Source organism: Oryctolagus cuniculus, chromosome 11 (assembly GCF_964237555.1).
Source record: "Oryctolagus cuniculus chromosome 11, mOryCun1.1, whole genome shotgun sequence".
NCBI lineage: Eukaryota > Metazoa > Chordata > Mammalia > Lagomorpha > Leporidae > Oryctolagus > Oryctolagus cuniculus.
This window is the reverse complement of record NC_091442.1, coordinates 88,743,537-88,768,999: the sequence shown is the minus strand read 5'-3', so window position 1 is coordinate 88,768,999 and position 25,463 is coordinate 88,743,537. Positions and strand designations below refer to the sequence as shown.

Sequence of the window (25,463 nt, the reverse complement as noted above, 5' to 3'; positions counted from 1 at the left end):
TATTTCCATAGGACTGCATTGAATCTGGCATGTATCCAAAGAGGGGGAATGTAGGCAGGTTCTTCCCTATGTCCCACTGCGTAGATTCCGGTGGGTTTGTGGCACTTAGCACTGATTATTTCAGTCCTGGTGTTGCAGGGTATGATGGGTTCATTTTCCAGATCTCCCAGGGAGGGAACCAGGTGTTGAAGATAATGGCTGGACTCTGGTTCAGACTGACTGAAGAAGAAGCAGTCTTGTGTTTCTCCTGCATAATGGCTTGGGACATAGCAGTTACTTGCTCCTGTAAGGACCTTTGAAATATGTTCATTATACATGTACGAACAGGAACGCTATGGTTATGAGGAGACAAGGAGAAATTAGCAACATTGCCCATGTGGAAAAGATGGCTGAAATGAGGAAGACAAGGGGAAAAATAGGAATGCAAGAGTACAAGTTCATGTTCAGTTATTAGGAAGACAATTGTATGCCTTGTTGTTGCAGAGAAAGAACGATCCTGTTTCGAGTAGTGTGTATGTGCTGGCAAGGAGCAATGGGATGGAGTTAGTCTGGTCTACTTCATTTCTGGACTCTCTCATTTCCTACATCTTCTCGTGGAAACCCCGGCTGCTGTCAGGGGTAGGGCGAGGACTGCTCTGACTTCTCCGGGCTGAGCAGGGGTGAAATAGGGACCTGTGATCATGACAGGGTTTCAGCAGGAGGTGAAGGGGCTGCGGTGGCAGCTCACAGAGGCTGTTTCCATTAGAGGTTTCAGATGCACGGCCATCTAGAACTTCACTGCTTCAAGTAGGGAGGAAATAGATCTAACAAGTAGATTAAATACACAGGAACCAAAACAAAGGACACAGCACTATTATGGGCCTAGAAAAGGGACTGTCTGAACCATGAGGCAGTGTTCCCTTTGAAAGGCAAATAGAAACTGACCGGAAGGGCTTGATAATCAGGTGGGCACTAAGGCCTGGCTTGGTATATAAGAGGTCCAGACCTGTCTATCTCTTCACATGGGGTCCTGGAAGAGACATCATAAGGGAAGTTGGAATCTCCTTACAGAAGGCACCCTGTTGACTCCTCTTTCCTAGCTGGCCTGGGCGTAGAGCTGGCCAGGCGGTCAGTATATAATAGGCAGGGTGTCTAAAAGCAAACCTGTAGTCCTGCCTGCAATGTAACTGACCCTAAGCTGTCCCCTAAAGGTGGTATTTACTTAGGAAGTTGGGCAGAGTGATGGGCTTTTTCAGCTTAGGGGGAGGTCAACAGGATCTGCAGTTCTGACCTGGGAGTTCTTTGATCTTGGCAGAGCTGAAAGGGTTCTTCAGAGGCTGGTTCATGACTGCTGTCTGTCCAAACCCTGGCTTTCCACATCAAAAATCAATGCCATTTGGGATGCACTGGCCTTGTTGGGTCTCCTGAATGACTGATCACTGTGTAAAGCTGTTAAAATTGGCCTGCCACCTATACTTATATCACTCCTGCTGTATAGTTCACTCCTTTTCCTCCTTGTGTTTGACAAAGTAGACCACAGTGGCAGTCTTTAGGAATGTCAGCCAAAGGGGTGCTCAATGGCATCTAATCCTTAGCGACCTGAGCTAGAAATCTGTGGTCATAGGCATGTTGTGACAATGTTTTTCCTGTGAGATAAGATGATGGAGATGAGGAAAGCTGTGTCCTTCTAGGTAATATCAAACACACAGACAGACCACTTTATCCAAGCTGTCTATACATTTTGAAGTAATTATTAAGAATTTTTAACTTGCCCTTAGTTAGGTTTGAAAAGAGATGTTTTGCCTGTTTACTCTACCCATGGAAATATAAATCTAATAGTTAAGCTCTCATTTAGGCATTGCTATTTGGTCTTCTCTATGTGGTCAAGCTATTATTATAGACAAATGTTAGCCATCCCTTTTATAAGGTCTGAGGATCAAACCTCCTGAAAATGAGTCCTTCAAAATAGAATCAGTTTCCAATCTTGAAGAGAATAGAGAAATGGGGGAACGAGTCAGGCTTCCCTGATTGCTTACTGTTAATAACTTAATATCTAGTGAAAACAGTAAACAATTTAAGCTGTCAAATACCTTATGAAAACATTTACCAAAAGGTCCAATGCCTTCTATAAATTTTAAGTGTACATGTAGTTGGAAATATTTCTTGAATATCTAACAGAAGTATAAGCCAATTAAAATAGAACTCTTCATAAGTTTTCCCATGTATACCTATAATATGTACACACAGGTAACATATAACATACATTACAGGGCAGAACAATAAAACAGTTAAAGTAATAGCTTTTTAAAATCTTTAACTGCTTTTTTAAAAAAATTACCACCATTCAATTAGAATTACTTCCTGCCCTTAGTAACCTGAATTAACCATACTTTTTGTTCGAAGCTGTAGTCCATTATTGGCTTTATCTGCTTACAGAACTGTCCAAAAATACTGATTATAGCAGAAGTCAAGGAAAAAGTGTTTAGAGGAGAATACAAAACTAGATGTTACAAAAGACTTTAAATAGCCATGTTTGAAGTTATAAACTCATTAACCAACAAGAGGCACTTGCTTACTCCACAGATTTCATGAAACATGTATCCCGTTTATGCCTCTGGGCCTTTTTCATTAAGATAACCATCATTGCTACCAACAATACAATAGGGTCATTACAATTTTGTAACTTTTGGACATTGGTATCAGTGGCATTTTACATTATTGTAGCTTAAAATTTAGCACCACTTCACATCTTGACAATACCTTTAATATAATCCAAATAGCCTAATTAGTTGGTGTCTCTAGCAAGATGAGAAATCCTTTGATATTTCCAGAGGCCCAACTGGAAATAACAAAGTCTGAAGAATCTGGAACTTTGATTTTTGAATGCCTATCAAAGTTGCCAAGAAGGCTTAGAATATCTGGTAGAAATAAGATCCCTTAACATCATGATATAATATAGACCAGACTTGGTCATTGTTCCAAAGTGATCACTCAAATGCTTTAGAATGAGTATATATTAAAATAAACCATGCCTCTTTTAATTAAAAAAAAACTCAGCTTTTTTAAATAATCAAAACCAAAGGGGAGAGAGAGAACACAAAAATTATCTCAATAGGATACAAAATCAAATTGATGTCTCTTTGATCTGTCACCAAAATGAGAAATGAAAACCTTTAATGTAAAAGTTAGCACATGAAATTGTCTCATAACTTGGAACAGTGTAAACAATGTCAGAACTAGAGAAGAAAAGAGAGATTCACCCCTCTGCATGTTCACCCCTCTGATAGAGAGCAATTCCTAAGGAGGAGAATCTGATAGATGACAGAATAGCTCCCAGGGCAATGTTGCCTTAGGAGGAGCCTTTCCTAGTCTATCCACTCCCTGTGTGGGACATCCCTAGGTAGAGGGCTTCATGGGTGTGGAATTCCTGAAATTCCTCCCAGGCCTTTGCAATGCATTTAATAGCTCTGTTGGTGCAGGGCAGGGGAGATGCCAAGGTGTCTAGGTTAAATGAGAGTGGGCAAGCCTCTGTCTCCATGAAATATTGGCAAAAAGATTTTGGCTGCCACTAGATAAGGCAAGGGAAAGGAGAAGAAAGTTAGTCATGGAACATTCTTCAGAGCAAAGTTGCTTAGGACTTACCACTATTCTTGAGTTTTTCTTGTCTAGCTCCATTTCGATCTTCCCAAATCTTTGAATTCAGTCATTAAACCAAAGGGCAAGAGTGACTATGTGGCATAGCAGTAAAGACACTGCTTGTGACACCTCCATCCCATATCAGGGTGCCTGGGTTCAGGTTCCAGCTCCATATGCACTTCCATCTTCCTGATAATTGAACCCTGGGTAGTACCAGGTGAAGGCTCAAGTACTTGGGTCCCTGCGACCTGGATTGGGTTTCCATCACCTGACTTCACCTTGTCCATCCTCAGTTATTTTGGGCATTTGAGGAGTGAACTAGCAGATTTGATTCTCTCTCTCTCTCTCTCTCTCTGTGTGTGTGTGTGTGTTTCTGCCTCTCAAATAGAAGGATATAGGAGTCCAATGTCTCCAACATCATACGGGTTGTATTAGTTTTTCATTATTATATTGAAATATATATGTCAAGCTAACTACAAAAGAAAAGGAGTTACTCTGGCTCATGATTCTGGAGGCCCAAATATCTCCTGGCCTCATTCGGTCATGACCTCCTTGGTAGCAGAGACATGAGGCAATACAGAGCATCACATTATAAGAGACGTGGAGTGTGTGCGGTTATCAAATTAATGTAATCCCTTATAAAGCCACCAGGATTCAAACTGGGGCTCCCCTCTAATAACTCTAATCCAATCACTTCCAAAAAGTTCTGCTTCTAAATATAATCATTGGATTAAGTCGATACTCTCCTAGTACCTGAGACTGGGGACCAAACTCTTGAGTTTTAGGGGGCAAATATTCAAACCAAGGCAAGAATCTTCCCACATATTCCCATTCCAACTCATAGGATTCTGTTTTTTCCCAACCAAAGTGCTCACTTTAACAGCACACACATTGTGAGAAAGCTAGTTCAGCTTTCAGTGTAATTCTGTCAATCTCATGATAAGGACTTGTGTTTGATTTCCAGCAATTTAATCCCCATAGCTATAGGAAAAAAAGTCTTTCTCAGAGCCCACTCAGAAGTCATTAGGTTATTTATTGTGGATCAGAAACTGGGACTTCAAATCCCCAAGCTTATCATTTTATTTTCTCATTTTGTCCAGTGACATTGGGAACAACTAACCAATATCATATTTCTTACTTTTCTACAAATGCTCAGAAGTATTATACACAGAGTCACCAGGTATTTTGTCTTTTTGTTAATGAGAAGTGTTAAATGCAGCTCATTTGCATATTTTATTAACAGTTCACACCATGGGCTATCAGTGCTGTTGTAAGTGGAATCTTTAGCATTTTTAAGTATAATCATGTTAGCCAATTACAACTTCCCCTCCTCCCAACCACTTAAGGAAGCATATCCTTAAAAGTCTGTCCTGTGGGCTGGCGTTATAGTGTAACAGGTAAAGCAGCTGCCTGTGATGCCAGCATCCCATATGGGTGCAGCTTCCTATCCTGGATGCTCCTCTTCTGATCCAGGTCCCTGATAATGGCTTGGGAAAAGCAGTGGAAGATGGCCCAAGTGCTTTGGCTCTTACCCATGTGACAGAACAGATAAAGCTCCTGGCCTCTGGCTTCCTAGGCTGGACCAACCCTGGCCCTTGTGGTCATCTGGGGAGTGAATCAGAAGATGTAAGATTCTCTCTCTGTCTCTTCCTTTCCTTCTGTAACTCAGACTTTCAAATAAATAAATAAGCTTTTTTTTTAGAAAAAAAAAAGTCTCTTCCTCTGTAACCATTCCTACTGCTAAAATCTGCATAAGAGTTTTTCAGAAAGAACCAACAGGACATATAAATACAGATGAAGAATAGATGAAGATATAAATACATGAAAGGGGATTTGTTAGAGGAATTGGCTCACATGATTATGGATGCTGAGAAGTCCCATGATAGCCATCTGCTCTCCGGAGCTCCCAAGAAGCCATGGCCTAGCTCAGTCAGTCCAAGTCTATGCATCTCATAAGCTGGAGAGCTACTAGTGAAATTCTCAGAGCTCCATGGAACAGAGGACCTGGATTTTTCTGACTTCTTAAGGGAAGGGGAAGCAGGGCTCACTATTTCCAAGAGAAAGGGCTATTTTGCCTTTACCCTGTGTTTTTGTTCTTCCTGATTCTTCAACCAATTGGATGGTTCTATGTCCGTATTAAAGACTGGTCTTTCCCTTTCAGTCAGCCAACTCGAAACACACTCACCAACAAACCACAGTAAAGGGTTACCAATTTTCAGCTGACCCTAACATTAATCATCATAGAGAGAATCTTTGTTGGTCTCTCCTCTTTTCATGGAAAGAAGAAACATTCTTCTCTTTGTTGAACAGTATAAGTCCATTATTCCTTGATTACTATTTGTTGGAACTTGAGAGTATTTGATCAGTCATAATTTTAATGAAAACAAAGGAAAGACAAAGGTAAATAGTTGAAAACCTGGATTTTATTCCATTGGGAAACCAGTTGATGCTTCTAGACTTGAAAGCTCAGTAATCCTTAAATGACAGACTACAGATGGCAATGGCAATCCAACAGATTTCCTGGTTTGCAGTTCATGTACCTGGTGGTGTCATAAGTTGTTTCAGTGAGCTTTCTGAGTTGCCTCATGACAACAGGCACAAAGGTTAGACGTGATCTATTATGGTGATTTTCTCATAAGTCATATCACTTCATCCAGCTTCTGCTTCAGGACTTTGGGAAAAGAACACTGTTAGTTCTCAGTGACTCCAAGTCAAGAGGGTGAGAGAAAATTGGAAATGTTCATTTGGAATGCCAGAGCCAAAAACTGGAGAAAGTTGTAGTAATTGAGAATTCACAAGGATGCAATGTAGTTCCCCATTGAAATACAACACTTTTCTCTACAGGTTCCCCATATCTTGATCAAAGGTATCCAAGGTAAGGCTGTTCTGTTTTACAAGATAAATCTGATCTCATTAGATTTAGCCTGATTATTTACATACATGAAGAAGAATGGTAAACCACAGAAAACTTTTTTAGTATGATTTGCTAGAATTTTTACAAGGAATCTCAGATTAGAATTTTAAAATCCTCTTCAATCTTGGAAGGCAAGCCAAAAACTCATCATCATATTTCACTTGCAGTATCTGTAGATTTGCGTGAATTCCTCTCTCCCCCTCTCTCTCTCTCTTTTTTTTTTTTTTTTTTTTTTTTTTGGTGGTTCCCAAGATATCCAAAGGTTCAGAGCCAAAGCCCTGAGACTAGAACTCCGACCAGGTCTCCAACATGCATGGCAGGGCACAAGGACTTGGACATATTCTTCTGCTTTCCCCAGCACATTAGGAGAGAGCTGGTTTGGCAACAAAGCAGCCAGGACTTGAAGCAGTGCTCCATTGTGGGATGCCAAGTCACAAGCAACAGCATAGCCTGCTGCCCCACACAGCCAGCCCCAACTTTATAACTTTTTTTATAATCTTGAACATTGAATAAATATAGCATTACCTTACTCAGTTAGTGGATGCACATGCAATAAAAATTAATGCTAATATTGAATGTGATAACTCAAAGAAAGAAATAGCTGACTTTATTAAGTCAACAATGTTAAACTAGTCTTCATTGCAAAAGATATGAACTTCAAAGGCATTTGAGTTTGTTTCTGTATTTCTTGGAGTACTAGGAATCTTTAGCTCTTATAATTAGTTATCATACTTTCTTATTTATCTCTAAGCTAACTGGAATAGAATTCCTTTAAGGGATTTTTTTGAACTTTTATTTAATAAATATAAATTTCCAAAGTACAACTTTTGGATTATAGTGGCTTTCCCCCCCCCATAACCTCCCTCCCACCTGCAACCATCCCATCTCCCGCTCCCTCTCTCATCCCATTCACATCGATTCATTTTTAATTATCTTTATATACAGAAGATCAATTTAGTATATAGTAAGTGAAGATTTCAATAGTTTGCACCCACACAGAAACACGAAGTGTAAAGTATTGTTTGAATACTAGTTATACTGTTAATTCTCATAGTGCAACACATTAAGGACAGAGATCCTACATGGGGAGTAAGTGTACAGTGACTCCTGTTGTTGATTTAACAATTGACACTCTTATTTATGGCATCAGTAATCACCCGAGGCTCTTGTCATGAGTTGCCAAGGCTATGGAAGCCTCTTGAGTTCACCAATTATGATCTTATTTAGACAAGGTCATAGTCAAAGTAGAAGTTCTCTACTCCTCTTTAAAGGATTTTGTAAAGTAACTCAGTAATACCATCCAGACACTTCAAAATATCATATGTATATAATGTATACAAAGAGAGATGCAAACATGAATCTCACTCCTTTCATTCTAAAATCTTAGTCATGAGTCAGACATCACTACAGTGACACTTTCTTCATTATTCTATTTTGTATTTTGTATGTTTTTCTGACAGATGGAACAAGGTAGAGCTAACTCCCTAATATAAGAGCTAAAGCTTTTTATTAGTATTTGTGGAGGATATCTTTAAGGTTTTTTTGGGGGCAGGTGTTGTGATGTAGCATGTTAAACCACTATTTGGGGTGCCATATCAGAGTGCCTGGGATTGTGTCCCATTTCCACTTCCTGATAATGTGCCAGGGAGACAGGAAATCATGGCCCAAGAGCTTGGATTCCTGACACCCATGTGGGAAACTCAGATGGGGTTACTGGTTGCTGATTTCAGCTTGGACCAGCTGTAGGTATTGCAGACATTTGGGAGTGACAGAGTGGATGAACGATCATTCTCTCTCTCTCTCTCTCTCTCTCTCTCATTCTGCCTTTCAAATAAATAAATAAAATATTTTAAGAACTATTTTCTATTATCCAGATATGTGAACTTATAATGGTAATGCCAACATTTTAGGCAAAAGACTATTGTGTTATCAAGCATCTGTCTATATAGCCTCATCTGTATAAAATGTTCAATCTATTTCCAATTAGCCCTGTTTTGCTTTTAAACTTCATGTGATTGCTTTTTCTCTTGAAAGTGCAAATAGATGTAGGGCACCTAAAGTTCATGTATCTCAGAGGTTGCAATGAAAAGAGAAAAGCTCTGGCAGTACAGAGGAATAGAAGAATCAAGGGGTTTGAAGGAACATATATTAAAGAATTCAAGGGATCTGAATAGTAGACTAAAGGAGATACAATGAGCAAGAAGGAGCAGAAGTAGTGAACCCAGGGAGGTCTCAGAGATTCCAGTAGTGAGAAGGAAATCTTCAGTTTCTCAAACAAGCCATTGAAGTTCCAAATTATCTTCAGCAAAATCCCCACAAGAAAAGAAGTGCACTGAGCCAGGGGAGCAGGGGAGCTTATAGTAATCAGGAGCTTAAGAATGGGGATTCAAATGACAGAGAAGTTAACTGTAGCAGACATGGGGTCAACTTGAGGACCAGAGAGGCCTTACAAAGAGCCAGGAAAAATTTCCAGACCAGGAAATGGGGAAGTAAATATTCATTTTAAAGAAAGAGCATGGAAGGAGGATTCCCAACCCAAGAGGTGCCTTTCAATCAAAGAAGACTGTTTACAAACAGTTGCTTACCTATGATCCTAAACCAACATTGAACAATGATAAATAGGACTCTAATCCAGCCTCTCTTTGTCTAGGGTTCTAACCCAGCTTGTAGAATATATACAGAATTTTAAGAATCAAAATCTGTCCTTACTTTGCTTCAACACACTGTCATCTGGAATATTGGCTCAAAAGTGGAGATCATCAATGGATCGCTCATCAGTTTTCCAGGAGTGAAGGTAAAGATTTCAAAGATATACACTGGGGAACTGGGTGAGAGGTCTGGGGAGAGGAGTAGTGTCCAATGATAAATCTGGTCCTATCCAAGTCATAGAACTAAAACTGTTAAGGAAACTTATTCATGACACTTGTCAAAGATAGAATGGTAGACTTATTCAAGGGACTTTAAGAGATTACTGCAGTGGAGTTTTGCAGTAGGGGTTCCATTCAACTTTGAATAGAATAAGCAAGTGTTTTTTATTTGAGTAGAACAAAGAAATTCATAGCCAAGAGGCATGTTGTGAATGAAGAGTTGCAAAGTCACCAAATCAGCAAGGTAATTCTGTGTTAAATTCTTACTATTGATAGTTGAGGTAATTAGATATTACTTGGAGAATGGTGGTAAATGGATTTGATTATAAGAATCATCATACATGGAGGTGGGGTTCTATCTGACAAATGTAGATTCATGGAAAATCTACACTCTTGGAGGACAGGCTCAAAATCAGGGTCCAGTTGTGTTCAAGAGGAGCCTGATTAAAATTTGGTCAAGGAGAAAAATCTGTCAATGCAAAAGACAAAGAAGTCCTCTTGACTACAATGTTCATATAAAGATGATAATATAAAAATGTATTTCATCATTTTTCAAGTGAATTGTGTATGTCTAATGAAAAAAGGAAATAATATTTCTTCGTTCAGAGCATCATTTAATATGGAGGATTTCATCTCATATTATTATGTGAAAAGAATCTAACTATCACGTTTTCCTGGAAGGATTTGGGGCTGAATTCATTCATCTTTTGGAATGTTTGTGAACTGGTTTTTACTTAAAACTGGTAGCACAAAAATGTGAAAGCCAGGTGTATACCAAGAGGCTGGAGGGAACATGGTGATGTGGAAATGAACCTAATGTTTCTAAATCCAAAAAAAATTAAAATGCATAGTAATTATGAATCAAATTAAACAGTTGTACTGTCTTCAACAAAATTAGGAATCATCAGATCTCCCAAGAGTACTGTTTCTTGATGGATGGTGGAAATGTAAGAAGAGCACCATGTAACGATAAGCAAGTGTATTTAGAAATGTACTTGAGACCTGGAAGCGAAAGTTTCAAGATGAATATGCTACCAGTTCATGTATGGTGAATGAGGGGAAATCGATGAGCCAGTGTACATATATTAGGAGCCATTCAAGCTACTTCAAAAAGTTTTTGAAATAATTTAATTAAAAATAATGTACTCCATGAACATTTTGAGGTTCCTTTCAGATAGTTTCAAAATCTAAAAAATAAAAAAACAAAATTTGGGTTAACTATGTTAAATTCTTACTTTTGTTTCTTTTTTATTACTTTTTATTTATTAATATATATAGAGAACATATTTCATGAATTCCAAGAAGACCACAATGAGTTCCTCCTTCCCTCCTCCTTCTTTTCTTTCATTTTTTTTCTTAATTTTTTTGCTACAAAATACTTTCAGTTTACTTTATAATCACAGGCTCAATGCATCTCTAAACAAAGAGCTCTACAAGTAGAAGGTAGGTAGACCGCTGTTCCACAAGGGCATAAATAAGGGTTATAGAGGACAATCAAATCACAAAATGTCAGTTTAGTTTAATACACATGAAAAAGACTCCAGGATGGTGGAATAGCCACAAGATGGTCTGAATCATGCAGGACAAAATCAATAATTAAAGAAAGGATAGAAACTACATGCCTGAGATAAAACCATGGGGAATTTGCAGTGGAAAACCCAGTGAGAACAATAGAGAAAGAGCAAATAAGGAAAACAAAAAAATAACAGTGGAGTTCAAACCCACAGGCCCCGGAGGACCAGGTGAGAGGGGAATCCGTAGGCCCACCGAGCTGTGGAAAGCATGAGAGGGAGTGCTCGATGAACTGCTTTGGAAGTTCCATGTAGGGGGAAATAAGAAATGAACAATTAGGGAGGTGGCACCTCCCTCCCTCTCCCTGCACTCAGCAGGTACCAGCAGCCTATTGGCCTGGAGAAACCACTCTGCTCCTTTGTTCGATTTTTTTTCTTTCTATTTTTAGATGCAGGCAGGTGGCATAAGGCAAGGGGAAGCCCCGTCTATTGAAAGCTTGTGCCCACCCACCAACATTGAGAAGTAAGCTGGGCTCCAGTAGGTGGGGGCTCTGCACAAACACCATGACCCACAAACCTATAACAGCTCATAACTGAGGGAACCGTGCTCACAGGAAAGATGCCACAGATCAAACATGCAGTTTATTAAGCAATGTGACCTTGTGCTAAAAACAGCAGCGACTAACACCAGGGCTTCCCGCAGCTGTGAAGAGAAGGGCGAGTCATACCAACTGAGGTGAAAACCCTCCTCCATCCAGATAACCAGAGGAGAGCTACAAAGCCCCAGTGGGGCTTTACCTTGAATACTTGCTTCTCCCTGGGATACTGAACAGTGTGGCCACACACAGCATTCACCTCTTGGTACTCACTGAACGTATAGATGTCACACTAAGCCAAAAAGACACAAAACAAAGATAAAAGCTACCAGACCCCCCCAAAAAACAACTACACAAATGTTGAAAAACAAAAGAAGAAACTTAAATAAGAATAAGGAAGACACTATGAGCTCTCCAAAGGAACTCTACAACACTTCAATAGCAGAAGATGAAGGAGAAGAGATTGAATATATGCCAGAAATGGAATTCAGAAAATTAACCATCAGATAACTTAGAAGGAACCAGAAGCAAATTCAAGAAATAAAGGAAATTTTTCCCATGACATTGAGATGTTAAAGAGAAATCAGAATGAAATACTAGAAATGAAGAACGCAATAAATTAAATGAAAATGCAGAAAGTCTTAATAGAGTAGAGGAGACAGAAGAGACTATCAGAACTAGAAGACAAATTTCTGAAAATTTTACAGTCAACCCCCTCCCCCCAAAAAAAAGGAAATTAGAAAACTAAAAAAACACTGTCGGAGATCTACAAGATACTATCAAATGACCCAACAAATGGATCATAGGAGTTTCCGAAGGTGTGGAAAGAGAGAAAGGAGTAGAAGGCCTTTTGAATGAAATAATAACAGAAAACTTCCCCAATTTAGTGAAAGAAAAGGACATCCAAGTACAGGAAGCATGCAGACCTCCCAATAGACACAACCAGAAAAGATCTTCACCACAACACACGATAGTAAAACTCTCCACTATAAAACATAAAGAAAAGATTTTAAAATATGCATGAGAAAAACACCACACATTCAGGGGAACCCCAATTAGTTTCATAGCAGTCTTCTCATCAGAAACACTATAGGCTAGAAGAAAATGGCAAGATACATTCCAAGTCCTTAGAGAAAAAAACTCAACCCAGAATACTATATACTGCAAAGCTTTCATTTACAAATGAAGGTGAAATAAAGATCTTCCATAGCAATAAGAAATTGAAAGGATTTGTAACTACTTGTCCAGATCTACAAAAGATGCTCAAGGATGTGCTATACACAGAAGCACAGAAACAGGAATATCATTAAGAAAGAAAATGAACACAGAAAATGACCCAGTAAAAGTAAAAAACAAACCCAAAGTAAATAATTAGAACTATTAACAGAAATATGGAAGGGCAAAGTCTCTAAACAATAGTCACCCTGGACAGCACCGCAGCTCACTTGGCTAATCCTCTGCCTGCAGCACCGGCACCCCAGGTTCTAGTCCCGGTCGGGGCGCCAGATTCTGTCCCGGTTGCTCCTCTTCCAGTCCACCTCTGTGCTGTGGCCCGGGAAGGACGTGGAGGATGGCTCAAGTCCTTGGGTCCTGCACCCACGTGGGAGACCAGGAAGAAGCACCTGGCTCCAGGCTTCGGATAGGTGCAGCACACCGGCCTTAGCGGCCACTTTGGGGGGTGAACCAATGGAAAAAGGAAGACCTTTCTCTCTGTCTCTCTCTCTCTCACTGTCTAGCTCTGCCTGTCACACACACACACACACAAAAAGTCACCCTGAATGTAAATGATCTGAATTCTCCAATTAAAAGAAACACACTGGTTATTTGGTTTAAAAAAGAAAACCCAACTCTTTGCTGCCTACAAAAAACATATCTCACCAACAAAGATGCATGTGGGCTGAAAGTGAAAGGATGGAAAAAGATAATCTATGCTAAGAGAAACCAAAAAAGAGCTGATATAGCCATCTTTTTTCAGATAAAATATATTTTAACACAAAAACTATTAAAAGAGACAAAGAGGGCACTATATAATGATTAAGGAATCAATTCAACAGGAAGATATGATTGTTATAAATATATATTCACCTAATTACAGGGCACCTGGCCATTTAAATGAAATGTTAATGGATTTAAAGGGAGACATATACTTAAATACAGAAGTAGTGGGCGAACTCAATACCCCACTTTCAGCAATGGACAGATCAGCAAGACAGAAAATAGGCAAAAAGACAACAGAATTAATCAATATTATAAACCAGATAGAACTAACAGATATTTATAGAGCTTTACACCACAGAGCCACGGAATACACATTCTTCTCACCAGAGTATGGAACTTTCTCTAGGCTTGACCACATGCTAGACCATAAAGCACGTTTTGGCAAATTCAAAAAAATTGAAATCATACCGGCATATTCTCTGACCACAATGGAATTAAGTTGGTAATCAACAACTCAGAAATCCCCAGAACTAATGAAAACAAATGGAGACAGAACAGCTGCTCCTGAATGAACAGTAGGTCACTGAAGAAATCAAAAGAGAAATCAAAAAATTTCTGGAAACAACCGAAGAAGATAATATAACATATTAAAACTTATGGGATACAGCAAAAGCAGTGTTAAGAGGAATGTTTATAGCAATTGGCGCCTACATTAAGACATTGGAAAGGCACCAAAGAGCTATCAATACATCTCAAGGTCCTAGAAAAACAACAGCAACCCAAACCCAAAAGTAGTAGGAGAAAAGAAATAATTAAAATTAGAGAAGACGTAAACAAAATTGAAAACAATTTTGTTGTTTTTGTATTTGAAAATAATACAAAATATCAGCAAAATGAAGACCTGGTTTTTCAAAAACACAAATAAAGTTGACACACCATTGGCCCAACTAACCAACAAAAGGAGGGAGAAGACCCAAATCAATAAAATTAAAGATGAAAAAGGAAATGTAACAATAGGCACCACAAAAATAAAAAGAATCATCAGAAATTTCTGTGAAGAACTGTATGCCAACAAAATGAGAAACCTAGAAGAAATGGATAGATTTTGGGGCACATATGACCTACCTAAATTGAGCAATGAAGACACAGAAAACTTAAAGTAATAACCAAGGCAGAACTTGAATCAGTAATAAACACCCAACAAAGAAAAACCTAGGATCAGATGGCTTCGCCACTCAATTTTTCTTTGTTTTAAGTCTATTTTGTCCAATATTAAGAAAGCTACTCCTGCTTATTTTTGACTTCCATTTGCATGGGATATATTTTTCAATCTATTCATTTTTTTTTTTTTGACTGGTAGAGTTATAGACAGTGAGAGTGAGCGAGAGAGAGACAGAGAGAAAGGTCTTCCTTCTGCTGGTTCACTCCTTAAATGGCCACCACGGCTGGCGCTGCACCAATCTGAATCCAGGAGCCAGGTGTTTTTTCCTGGTCTCCCATGCCGGTACAGGGGCCCAAGCACTTGGGCCATGCTCCACTGCCTTACTGGGCCACAGCAGAGAGCTGGACTGGAAGAGGAGCAACCGGGACTAGAAACTGGTGCTCATATGGGATGCTGGCGCCACAGGCGGAGGATTAACTAAGTGAGCCCTGATGCCGGCACCCAATCCATTCATTTTCAGTCAGTGTGTCCCTTTATTGGTCAGATGTATTTCTTGTAGGCATCAAATAGATGGGTCTTGTTTTTTAATCCATTCAGCCAATCTGAATGTTTTAATTGGAGAATTTAGCCTGTTTGCATTCAAGGTTATTATTAAGTAACGAGTCAGCCCTGTCATTTTACCATACATATTCCTTTTGTTTGTTGTGGATCTACCTTGAACTATTATTAGAAAGTTTTGTGCGTTTGCATTCTTTCATGAAGCTGATTTTCTTTCTCTATCTGTGTGTAGTAGATCCTTAAATATCATTTGTAAGGCTGACCAGGTGAAGATGACAGTTTCAATTTCTCTTTTTCTTGGAAGATCTTTATTTCACCTTCATTTGTTATGAGAGTTTTGCTGGGTACAGTATTCTGGACTGACAGTTTTTTCTTTAAGGACTTGGACTATCTGTCTTCAATCTCTTCTAGCCTATAGGCTAGAATTATTCTGATATTCTGTTATACTGATAGGAGATCCTTTAAAGGTATTCTGGCATTTTTTTCTTGTGCATTTCAGGATGTTTTCTTTATGCTTTAATTTTGAAAGTTTGAATACAATGTGTAGTGGTAACAATCTTCTCTGATCAGGCCTATTTGGGTTCAATGTGCTTCCTGTGCTTGGATACTCATATCCTTCTCCAAATTAGAGAAATTTTCTTCATTATTTCACTGAATATTATTATTATTTCATTCCTTCAGAGACAATTAATACATCTATATTTGGTCATTTGACAGTATTGCTTATATGCTGAACACTGTTTTTGATTTTTTTTAAGATTTATTTTATTTATTTGAAAGACAAAGATACAGAGAGAGGTAGAGACAGAGAGAAAGGTCTTTCATCTGCTGGTTCACTCCCAGAAGGCCGCAACGGCCGGACCATATGGGATGCTGGTGCTTCAGGCCAGGGTGTCGTTAACCCACTGAGCCACAGCGTCGGCCCCCTGTTTTTTATTTTTCTGATCTTCTTCTTCCTTCTTCTATTTTGTCTGACTGATATATTTCCAAAGATTTATCTTCTAGCTTGAATATATTTTCCTCTGCCTTACCCACTCTTTTTTTAAGGCTTTCTAAATTATTTTTTATTTTATATATTGAAGTCTTCATTTCTAATATTTCAGTTTGATTTTTCTTTAATATCAATATCTCCTGACAGAATTCCTATACATGTCATTTATGAATTTCTTTAACTCATGTAGTTGCTTCTCTGTGTTTTTGAGTAATCTTACAGTTATTCTTTTGAATTTCATTTCTGGCATTTTTTCGAGCTCCTTGTCTTCAGTGTCTGATATTAAGGTATTATTTTGTTCCTTTGGGGGAGTCGCATTCTCTTCCTTGTTCGTGGTTCTCATATTTGTACATTCATTTTTACAATTCTGGAAAAGCACTTGTGGATATCTCTTCTGAAGGCTCTTTTTCTTGGCAATATCCCTCTGTGCTTTAGTGGAGTGCCTGTGGTTTAGAGTGGATATCCAGAGGGGTCTCATGGGTGGGTCCAGGGGACTCTTGCCAAGATTTGTGGGTGGGGCAAGAATCCATAGTGACACTCAAGTTGGGCGTGGTGGATATCCTGCATCCACAGTAGGAGGAAGGAATGGTCATAATGGCTGGTGTGTTTCTAGCCTCAGCCCTTGTCTGAGCCTTGGGTGAGCTCACAGTGCCTGTGCACCCCACCCATTCAGGTAGGAATCTCACAAAGGGTGTCTGTCCCCCACAGTATGAGTTCTGACCCCTCTGCAAGTCCCTTCTCCAGCATTCAGGGAGTTCTGAGCTTCTGGAGATGGACCAGGTGACTGCCCAAAGACCTAACTAAACCCCATGCTTTTCCTGGCCTATGTAGACATCACAGTCATTGGATTCCCACAGTCATAGGATGCCAGGCTCCCCCAGTCATAGGGTACAGGCATCTGCTTTCTACCTTATCAGCCTCCCTATCTGCCTGTCCCTAGACCCAGCTGCCTGCCTAATAGAGGACTATTGGTGGTACATCTCAGCAAGCTGAATCCAGTGCTTTAGATGTGGGAGAGGAGGGAAGCAACATTACCTCACTTCATCTCTTCTGTACATTTTCCACTGAATCATTCTCACCAACTGTCCTTTGGGAATGCAGTCCCTCTCCTGCTTTTCTGGTGTCTTCCTTTGGTCAAAATCAGCATGTCTAATTCCTATTCAGCCATTTTGGATCTCTCATTTTACAGTATCCATTTTCCTTTTACAAATTGTTCATAAAATTACTGAAAATGTTATCAAATAAAATGCGAATGTTTCATTAGATCTGGAGAGCATGCATTATTTACTCTTCTGCTGTCTAGAAAAGATTGTGTAGAGCTGATATCATTTTACCCTTGAAAATATTTTACAGAATTCACTAATGAAGTCATATGTAGCTAGAGTTTAAATATTTATATCACCAAAAATATTGGCCTGATATTTTGAAAAAGAACATTCTATTACCATTTTAATATCTGTAGAATCTTTAGTGCTACCACCTGTCTCATCATAATATCAATAGTATTGTCTCTTTTTTTCTTGATCAAAATAGCTGGAAGAATATCAATTTTATTGATCACAGAATGAGCATTTGGTTTCATTATCCTTTTCGTTGTTTTAGTTTTAATGTGAGAGACAGAGAGAACTTTAATTTTCTGGTTTACTTTACCCAGAACTCATTCCAGGTCTCCCACGTGGGTGGCATAGACCCAACCACCTGAGCTATTAACTGCTCCCTTCCAAGATCCAAATTATTAGCAAGAAGCTGGCCAGAGTCCAGTATGAGTCCCAATGTGGGATGTCAGCATTCTAATCAATAGCTTAAACATTAGGCCAAATGCCCATCTTCATTGTTATTTGTTGAACTGTTTGATTTTCATTTTAGTTCTTTCATTTTTTTCTGCTTATTTTTTGCCTTATTTGATTCCTTTCTGGTTATAAGATTAATTTGTTCCTCCCCTTCTAATTTCTTATTTAAGGACTTTAAAAATAAATTTTAGGTGTTTATTTTTTCTTACGCAAGCAGTTCATGTTATTAATTGCTACTAAAATATTGCCCTGTCTGAATCACACAATTTTGGATATGTTTTGTGTTTCAGTTTTATCCAATTCAAAATATTTTTCTAATGTCTGATTTTTTTTCAACAAAGGCTTATTTACTTTACAAATATTTCCTAGTTTAGACATTTGGAAATAGTTGGGAATTTTTTCACATATTTCCTTTTTTAAAAAATACTTTATTTACTTCTTTGAGAGGTATAGTTACAGACAGTGGGACAGACAGATAAAAAAGTCTTCAATACACTGGTTCACTCTGGAGATGGTCACAATAGCCAGAGCTGGGCCAATCCGAAGCCAGGAGCCAGGAGCTTCTTCTGAGTTTCCAATGTGAGTGCAGAAGCCCAAGAAATTGGGCCATATTCTCTCTACTGCTTTCCCAGGCCATACCAGAGAGCTGGATTGGAAGAGGAACAGCTGAGTCTAGAACCGGTGCCCATATGGGATGCTGGCTTAGCAGGCAGTGGCTTAGTCTCCTGCTCCACAGGGCTGGATCTTGCACATTTATTTTATTTATTTATTTATTTATTTATTTATTATTTGAAAGACAGAATTACAGAGAGGCAGATGCAGAGGCAGAGAGAAATGTCTTCCATCCGCTTGTTCACTCCCCATATGGCCACAATGGCAGGAGCTATGGCAATCTGAAGCCAGGAGCCAGGAGCTTCTTCCAGGTCTCCCGCATGGGTGCAGGGCCCCAAGGACTTGGGCCATCTTCCACTACTTTCCCAGTGCAGAGAGCTGGATTGGAAGTGAAGCAGCCCAGACTCTAACCAGAGCCCTTTTGGGATGCCAGCAGTGCAGGCAGCAGTTTACCCATTACAGCACAGTACCCCACCCCCATTTCTGATGCACATATTTTGATATCAGTGAACATAGTTTGTCCAAATGGTCCTTTAAATTTGCTAATAATTGGCTTATGACCCAAAACATGATTTGGTGTGGTTAATGTTTTTTGCACCTTAAAAGAAAGTGTACTTGGCTATTGCTTAGTGAAATGTTTCATAAATGCTAATTATGTTAATTTATTTGATAGTATTATCAATATTTTCTATATCTACTAATTTTCTGTCTCCTGTTCAATCAATCATTGCAGGATGAATATTGAAACCCCTAAGTATAATTTTGTGTGTGTGTATATAATATATATTATATATATATTTCTCCTTTCGCTTAAATCAGGTTTTACTTCAGTGTGTTTTGAAATTGTTTTTTTTTGGTACATGCATATTTAGGATTGTTATAATCCCTTTAATAGATTGATACCTTTGTCAATCATTAAAAGTTTACTTTGGATGATATCAATTTATCTGTTTCAGTTTGCTTCTAATTAATGTTTCATACTTTATATCTTTTTTCTTGCCTTCTATTATTAACACATCTGTGTCTGTACATTTAAATGAGTTTCCTGTAGACATCTGTTTCAGTTATCTATTGCTGCCTCAGAAAATACTCTGAAATTTAGTATCTTCAAACATCTATTACCTGAGATTTTCTGTGGGTCATCAAATAAAAACAGTTTGGCTGGATGGTTGTTTTTCATTCTTGTAATTTTTCTACTGCTGTGTCTTACCAGTTCTATTTTCCATTGCTACTTCTTACCTGTACTAATATATATACTAGGAAGTGTATTTGCATTTCAGGTGTTATATACTTCATTTAAAAAATGAATTTTAAAAAATTTCATCTTTTTAATATATTTTATTTCTCTTATCATTTTCATATTTCCCTCTGTCTTGAGCCTTTGGGTCATAATAACAGCATTATTATACTACTATCATCTCTGCAATTTTTATTTTTCCCTATTGGTATATTTTATCCTATAGGTTAAATGATCATATGATCTTTTACATACTGATAATTTTTAGTGAATGTTTTGAATTTTATGTTCCTAATTGTGTTATTTTTGTTTGTTTGTTTGTTTGTTTTTGACAGGCAGAGTGGATAGTGAGAGAGAGAGACAGAGAGAAAGGTCTTCCTTTGCCATTGGTGCCTATTGTGGTTATTGTCATGTACCCTTATGTTTTTTAAAATGTTTATTTATTTGTTTTAAAGGCAGAGTTACAGAGAGAGAAGGAGAGACAGAAAGACAGAAAGGGAGAGAGATCTTCCAGCCACTGGTTAACTCTGCAAATGGTCATAACATCCAGGGCTGGACCAAGCAGAAGGCAGGTTTCAGGAGCTTCATCTGAGTGTCCCGCATGGGTGCAGGGGTTTAATTATTTGGACCAACTTCTGCTGATTTCCCAGGCACATTATCAGGCAGCTGAACTGGAAGTGAAGCAGCCAGGATTCACGTTGGCACCCAGGTGGTATGCTGGCATCGCAGACAACAGCTTAACCCTCTGAGCTACAACACCAACCCGTCATGTGCCTTTAGAGATTGCTGGAATTTATGGGGGCATGGACTTAAGTCATGATGCTATTAATACATGCTTTTAAGCTTTTGTTATGACATGATTAAGGCAGTTATTTTAGCCTCAATACTAAAGTGCTATGTGCCTGTGGATTCTTCTTAATGTCTCATTTACTGCCCAAGCTTATCCAACTGGCTAACAGACACATAAATGTGACAGACACATAAATAATCTCCAAATCTGTGTAATCTTTAAAAACTGCTTAGCCTGCTGCTTTTTTGAAATTTTCTTTCTCCAGCCACATAGAGTTTCACGACACGTTAATATCAGTATTAAGTTCAGATTTAGAAGACTCCTTCTGCAGAATTCCAAATCTGTATTCTGTTTAACCTTCTCCTTTGAAATATTTTGCCTCTTGAATTCTAGGTAATTTAGTGCTTAACTCTGCTGAACTCAGCAAGATCTCTACAATCTATTTGTATTCACACTCCCGTCTGAAAACTGTCCATTGGCAGCAAACTGCAATATCGGGGACTGTCCCTTTTGCTTTTGTTTCTCTCAAGGGTACTCCACTGAGCTGCCAGATGTCCAATATCTGAAAATACTCAACACTAACTGTGGATGATTTAAGTACAATCCCTCCCGGAAATGCGGGATACTTTAATACTTTCTATTGCCAATTTATAGGGTCAGAAGACAGTACTCTGATCACCTCCAGTTGTGGCAAACGGGATTTTTTGCATTTTATTTCTTTTTTTTTAAATTATCATCATTTAACCTTGAATTCATAGATATTCAATATTTTACTATCAACCAAATTACTTTTAAAAATCACCTATTTTTCCCAATAGAAGCCTCTTCAAGTGGTATTCTGTGTCCTTAATATGCATCCTATCCATCTTGAGATCTTCTCTTATTTTTAATGGTGCAACATAAGACAGCATCATCTTCCTCCTACCTAAAATTGGTTATTTGTTTTCCTCCTCATGGTAACTCTGACTCTCAGTCTGGTTTTGTTTGGTATAGACTTTCTTTTTTCTGAAAAGAAAAATGTTTTGGAATTTCCTGGTCCCTTATCCAAGAGGTGATTCTAAGTTTGGGGTAAGGGAGTGGTTTAGGTGGCTTTATTAACTTCATTAATTTTTTCTACAGTGATACAGTCAGTGTAGTATCTGTAATAATTGACCTGTATTCTAGTCTGTCTTCTGACCTGCTGTTTGCTTTGCTTTGGGCTCCTGGGACCATTCTGCTTGTTGTGGGTATTTAAGTTCTCCCTTATGTGTAAGTTGAAGTTTGGGCCATTTTCTTCCTCACAGTGATACTCGGGGTGTACAGAAGCAAGGGTGGACTTGTGCTCTGTATTACTCTGACTGCATTTTAGAAGGTTATACTTTGGAAGATTGGGATTTTAGCATTTAGGTGGCTACAATTATTCTCTAAGCATTCGCATTCTTTGTCAACTTTTTGGAATGATAGCCTGGGGTTTTATTATTATTGTTTCATTCTATTTTACATTATTGCAGACAGAATTGTAATATTGCCCCCAAACCATTACTTTGTCCACTTTGCATATGCTTTGAAATATCGTATATTGGCAAACTCCTGGTATTATACATTTATGTCTGTATATATGTCCTTCTTTATACATATATTTACAAATCCTACAAATGAATAAGAAAAAATAAAAATACCTCTTGATAAAAATATGGCCATAGGAAATAGTAATATTTATTTCTTTTTCAAATTTCTTCCATTCTTCTGGATGTTAAGGTTTTCTCATTAATTCTTAATATTCTTTACCATAATTTATATGAATCCATGAATTCTTTCTTCTATGAATTCACTGAAGAGGTACTACTTGCTATCTAGAGCATAGGCATATTTCTAAGGTTTAAGGTACAGACCTTTTACACTTGTGAAGTCCTTTCTGCACATAAATACTTCATCCTAAATATGGATACAGGCAGACGTATTACACAATTCCAAATAGCTCTATTTCCGGATTATAACTGTATTGCTTTTAGACAAAATATGATTCTGGCCATCTGTTGATCATTCTGTATACGTTTGTACTTTTGAAGACAGCAGTCAGAAGTTAGAATGACTATTATAAAAAATAAGATAAAATAACAATTGTTGGTGAGTATGTAGAGAAAGGAGACCTTTATGCACTGTTAGTAGAAATACAAATTAGTAGGGTCATATGGAGAACAGAATGGAAGCCCCTCCAGAATGTAAACAGGGGCACGCATCTGGCACAGCAGTTAAGATGCTGCCTGAGAGAGCCACATTACGTATTAAGAGTGCCTAGATTTGTGTCCTGGTTTTGCTTCTAAGTCAGCTCTCTGCTAATCTGTACCCCTGGAGGCAGCAGTTTATGGCCCAAGTACTTGGTTTGGTGCTGGTATGTTAGAGACCTGGATTGATTCTATCTCCTGGATTTGGGCTGGCACATGTGTTTTGGGAGTGAACCAGAACATGGGAGATCCCTGCCTGTCTCTTTTCTCTCTGTGTCTGCCTTTCAAATAAATAAATAAGTAAACAAAAAAAATTTTTTAATTAAAAAATTGATCCACCATTTGACCCCACCATCACATTTCTGGGTATATATCCAAAGCATTCAAATCAGCATATGAAAGAGGTCCTTGCACTTCCATATTCATTGTAGAACCGTTAGCAATAATGAAGATATATAAACAACTTTGGAATCCATCAACAGATGAATGCCTAAAGAAAATATATACAAAATAGAATACTTACTCACCTGTAAATAAGGTGAAATGCTGACATGTGCTGACAGATAGATGGAACTGGAGATCACTATGTTAAGGGAACTAAAACAAAGAAAGAAATTCAAATGCTGTATGTTTCCCTCATATGTGGAAGTTAGAAAAATAGATAATCACAAGCATGAGTATGCTGGGAATGGTGGGAGGGAGGCAAGATAGAGATTGGATAATGGGTACCAAAACAGCTACATGGAAATGGCAAGTCCTATTGTTTCACATAACAGTGAGGTGACTACAGTTCACAATAAGGTATTATGTACTGTGTAAGGAACTGGAGGAGAGGAGCTGGTAGGATCCTAACAGAAAGAAAGGATAAGGGCATGGAAAGCCTGGTTGCCCAGCTTCATCAATTTTTGGTTTGTAAATGTGTTAAAATATTCCATTATACCTCATAAAGCTGTACATTAATCACAACAGTAAAAAACAAAATAAAGTATTAAAAACAACAGTAGTTGGTAATGTAAATTGATCTTAATAGGAAGATGCCACATACTATAGAAAAGTGAAGTGGGAAAAAAATTGGGGTTTTCCACTAATCTTACGCCCATTTTGCCTTTTCTCCATACATGAAATAATCCAAATAGCCAAAGTGCTATTTACTAGATCCAACAAAATAACGTGGTTTTGCTGTATCAGGATCCACAATGATTTAGCAATCATCTTTCTTCAAACCTATGCTTGATAATGTCTCCAAAACCTTAACTTCTTTTGTTGAATTCTCTTTCTTCCTTCTAGCTTCCCATTCAAAAGCTGTTATGCTACACACTCTTAGATTAATATTAGGTCCATACTTATAGTTTCTTCCATGTTCATTACATTTTAACATGGGAGGTGGGTTTTATGTTAATGTTGGATCCCATTTATAACAATTGACATGTTTTACTCTGTGTTCTTGTTCTCCTTCTCTCAAAGGCCTTCTTTTTTGTCCATTTTTCTTTTATTTGATTCAGTCACCAATTTTTCAAATTATTGTAAAATATACTTTATGTTTAATTGCTATATGGTAGATGCATGTATCTAGAGATGTACACAGTATGACATTTTATTACGTGTATACAATCTAGAATGATCAGATATAGGTAACTGGTATAACTGTCACCTCAGAGATCTGCCATTACCTTGTATTGGGGACATTAAAAATTCCTTCTAGCTGTTTTGAAATATTCAATTAATTGTTGTCAATCATAGTTATGCTACTGTTCTATAGGACATGACAAGTTATTCCTACGTTCCAGTTGCGCCCCTCTATCCATTAACCATCTCTTTCTATGCCTCTCTCTCCCCTACACCCTTCTCAGGCTCTATTCTATTTTATTCCCTACTTCTTTGGAATCAAGTTTGTAGCTCCCATATGTAAGTGAGAATATAGAGTACTTATTGTGTACCTGACATTTCATTTATGATGAGGTCCTATTTATTTTTCTTATATTATTATTATTACAAAAGCTTTTTTCAGTAACTCTGAGGCATGCTTTTCGTTTTGATCTAGGCTATATCACTATAAACCACAACATTTACTGCATATTAAATATATAATATACACATGACATAAAATATATATGCTGCATATAATCATGTATGTGAACCTTATATGTGATTTTGGAAAACAATGTTATTCTCAACTTTGAAGAGTATCATTCTTTTTATAAAGGCCTGGCTTTTGAGATATATATATATATATGTGTGTGTGTGTGTGTGTGTGTGTGTGTGTATTTGTATCTAAAATTAATTGTTAGTAAACTATTAGTAATTATTTGCCTCTTTTAAACAGGAGAGGATGTTTAAATTTCATCAAATGAAGCAGATTTTTCAAATACTGGATAAAATGCGATACCTGAGAAAACGTTCTGTGGTGTCATTCTTGGGAGTTCTTGTCATTTTCCTTCTATTTATGAACTTGTATATTGAGGATAGTTATGTTCTGGTAAGTTCCAAAGACTGATTATTTTTATGTGAAGTAAAGTCTAAGTCAAACTAGGATTATTACTATTTGTAACTTAATTTCAACCCAAGACTGTTGGTGTAGGCTCAGTTTGAAAAAAGTTATTGTAAGTATTTCTATTATTTTAATTTATTAAAAATATTATATTTTAATTTTAATTAGTAGGTAAAATTCTAAGAACTTA

The 25,463-nt window shown here is 37.8% G+C and overlaps 1 protein-coding gene across 15 annotated transcripts in view; it reads left to right on the top strand.

The window, feature by feature from the left end:
- MGAT4C (MGAT4 family member C) overlaps positions 1–25,463 on the top strand; it is a 777,011-nt gene that overhangs the window by 735,009 nt on the left and 16,539 nt on the right. For 7 of the 15 annotated variants that reach the window (XM_051845735.2, XM_051845734.2, XM_051845732.2 and 4 more), the window contains 2 exons: positions 9,180–9,323; positions 25,109–25,261. In XM_051845735.2, the coding sequence (XP_051701695.1) occupies positions 25,115–25,261 (147 nt within the window). In that variant the 5' untranslated portion in view covers positions 9,180–9,323; positions 25,109–25,114. Of the gene's footprint in view, positions 1–6,459; positions 6,491–9,179; positions 9,324–16,323; positions 16,933–25,108; positions 25,262–25,463 lie in introns of those variants that run through there. The other 8 variants (XM_051845736.2, XM_070052672.1, XM_051845722.2 and 5 more) reach the window with 3 other exon arrangements.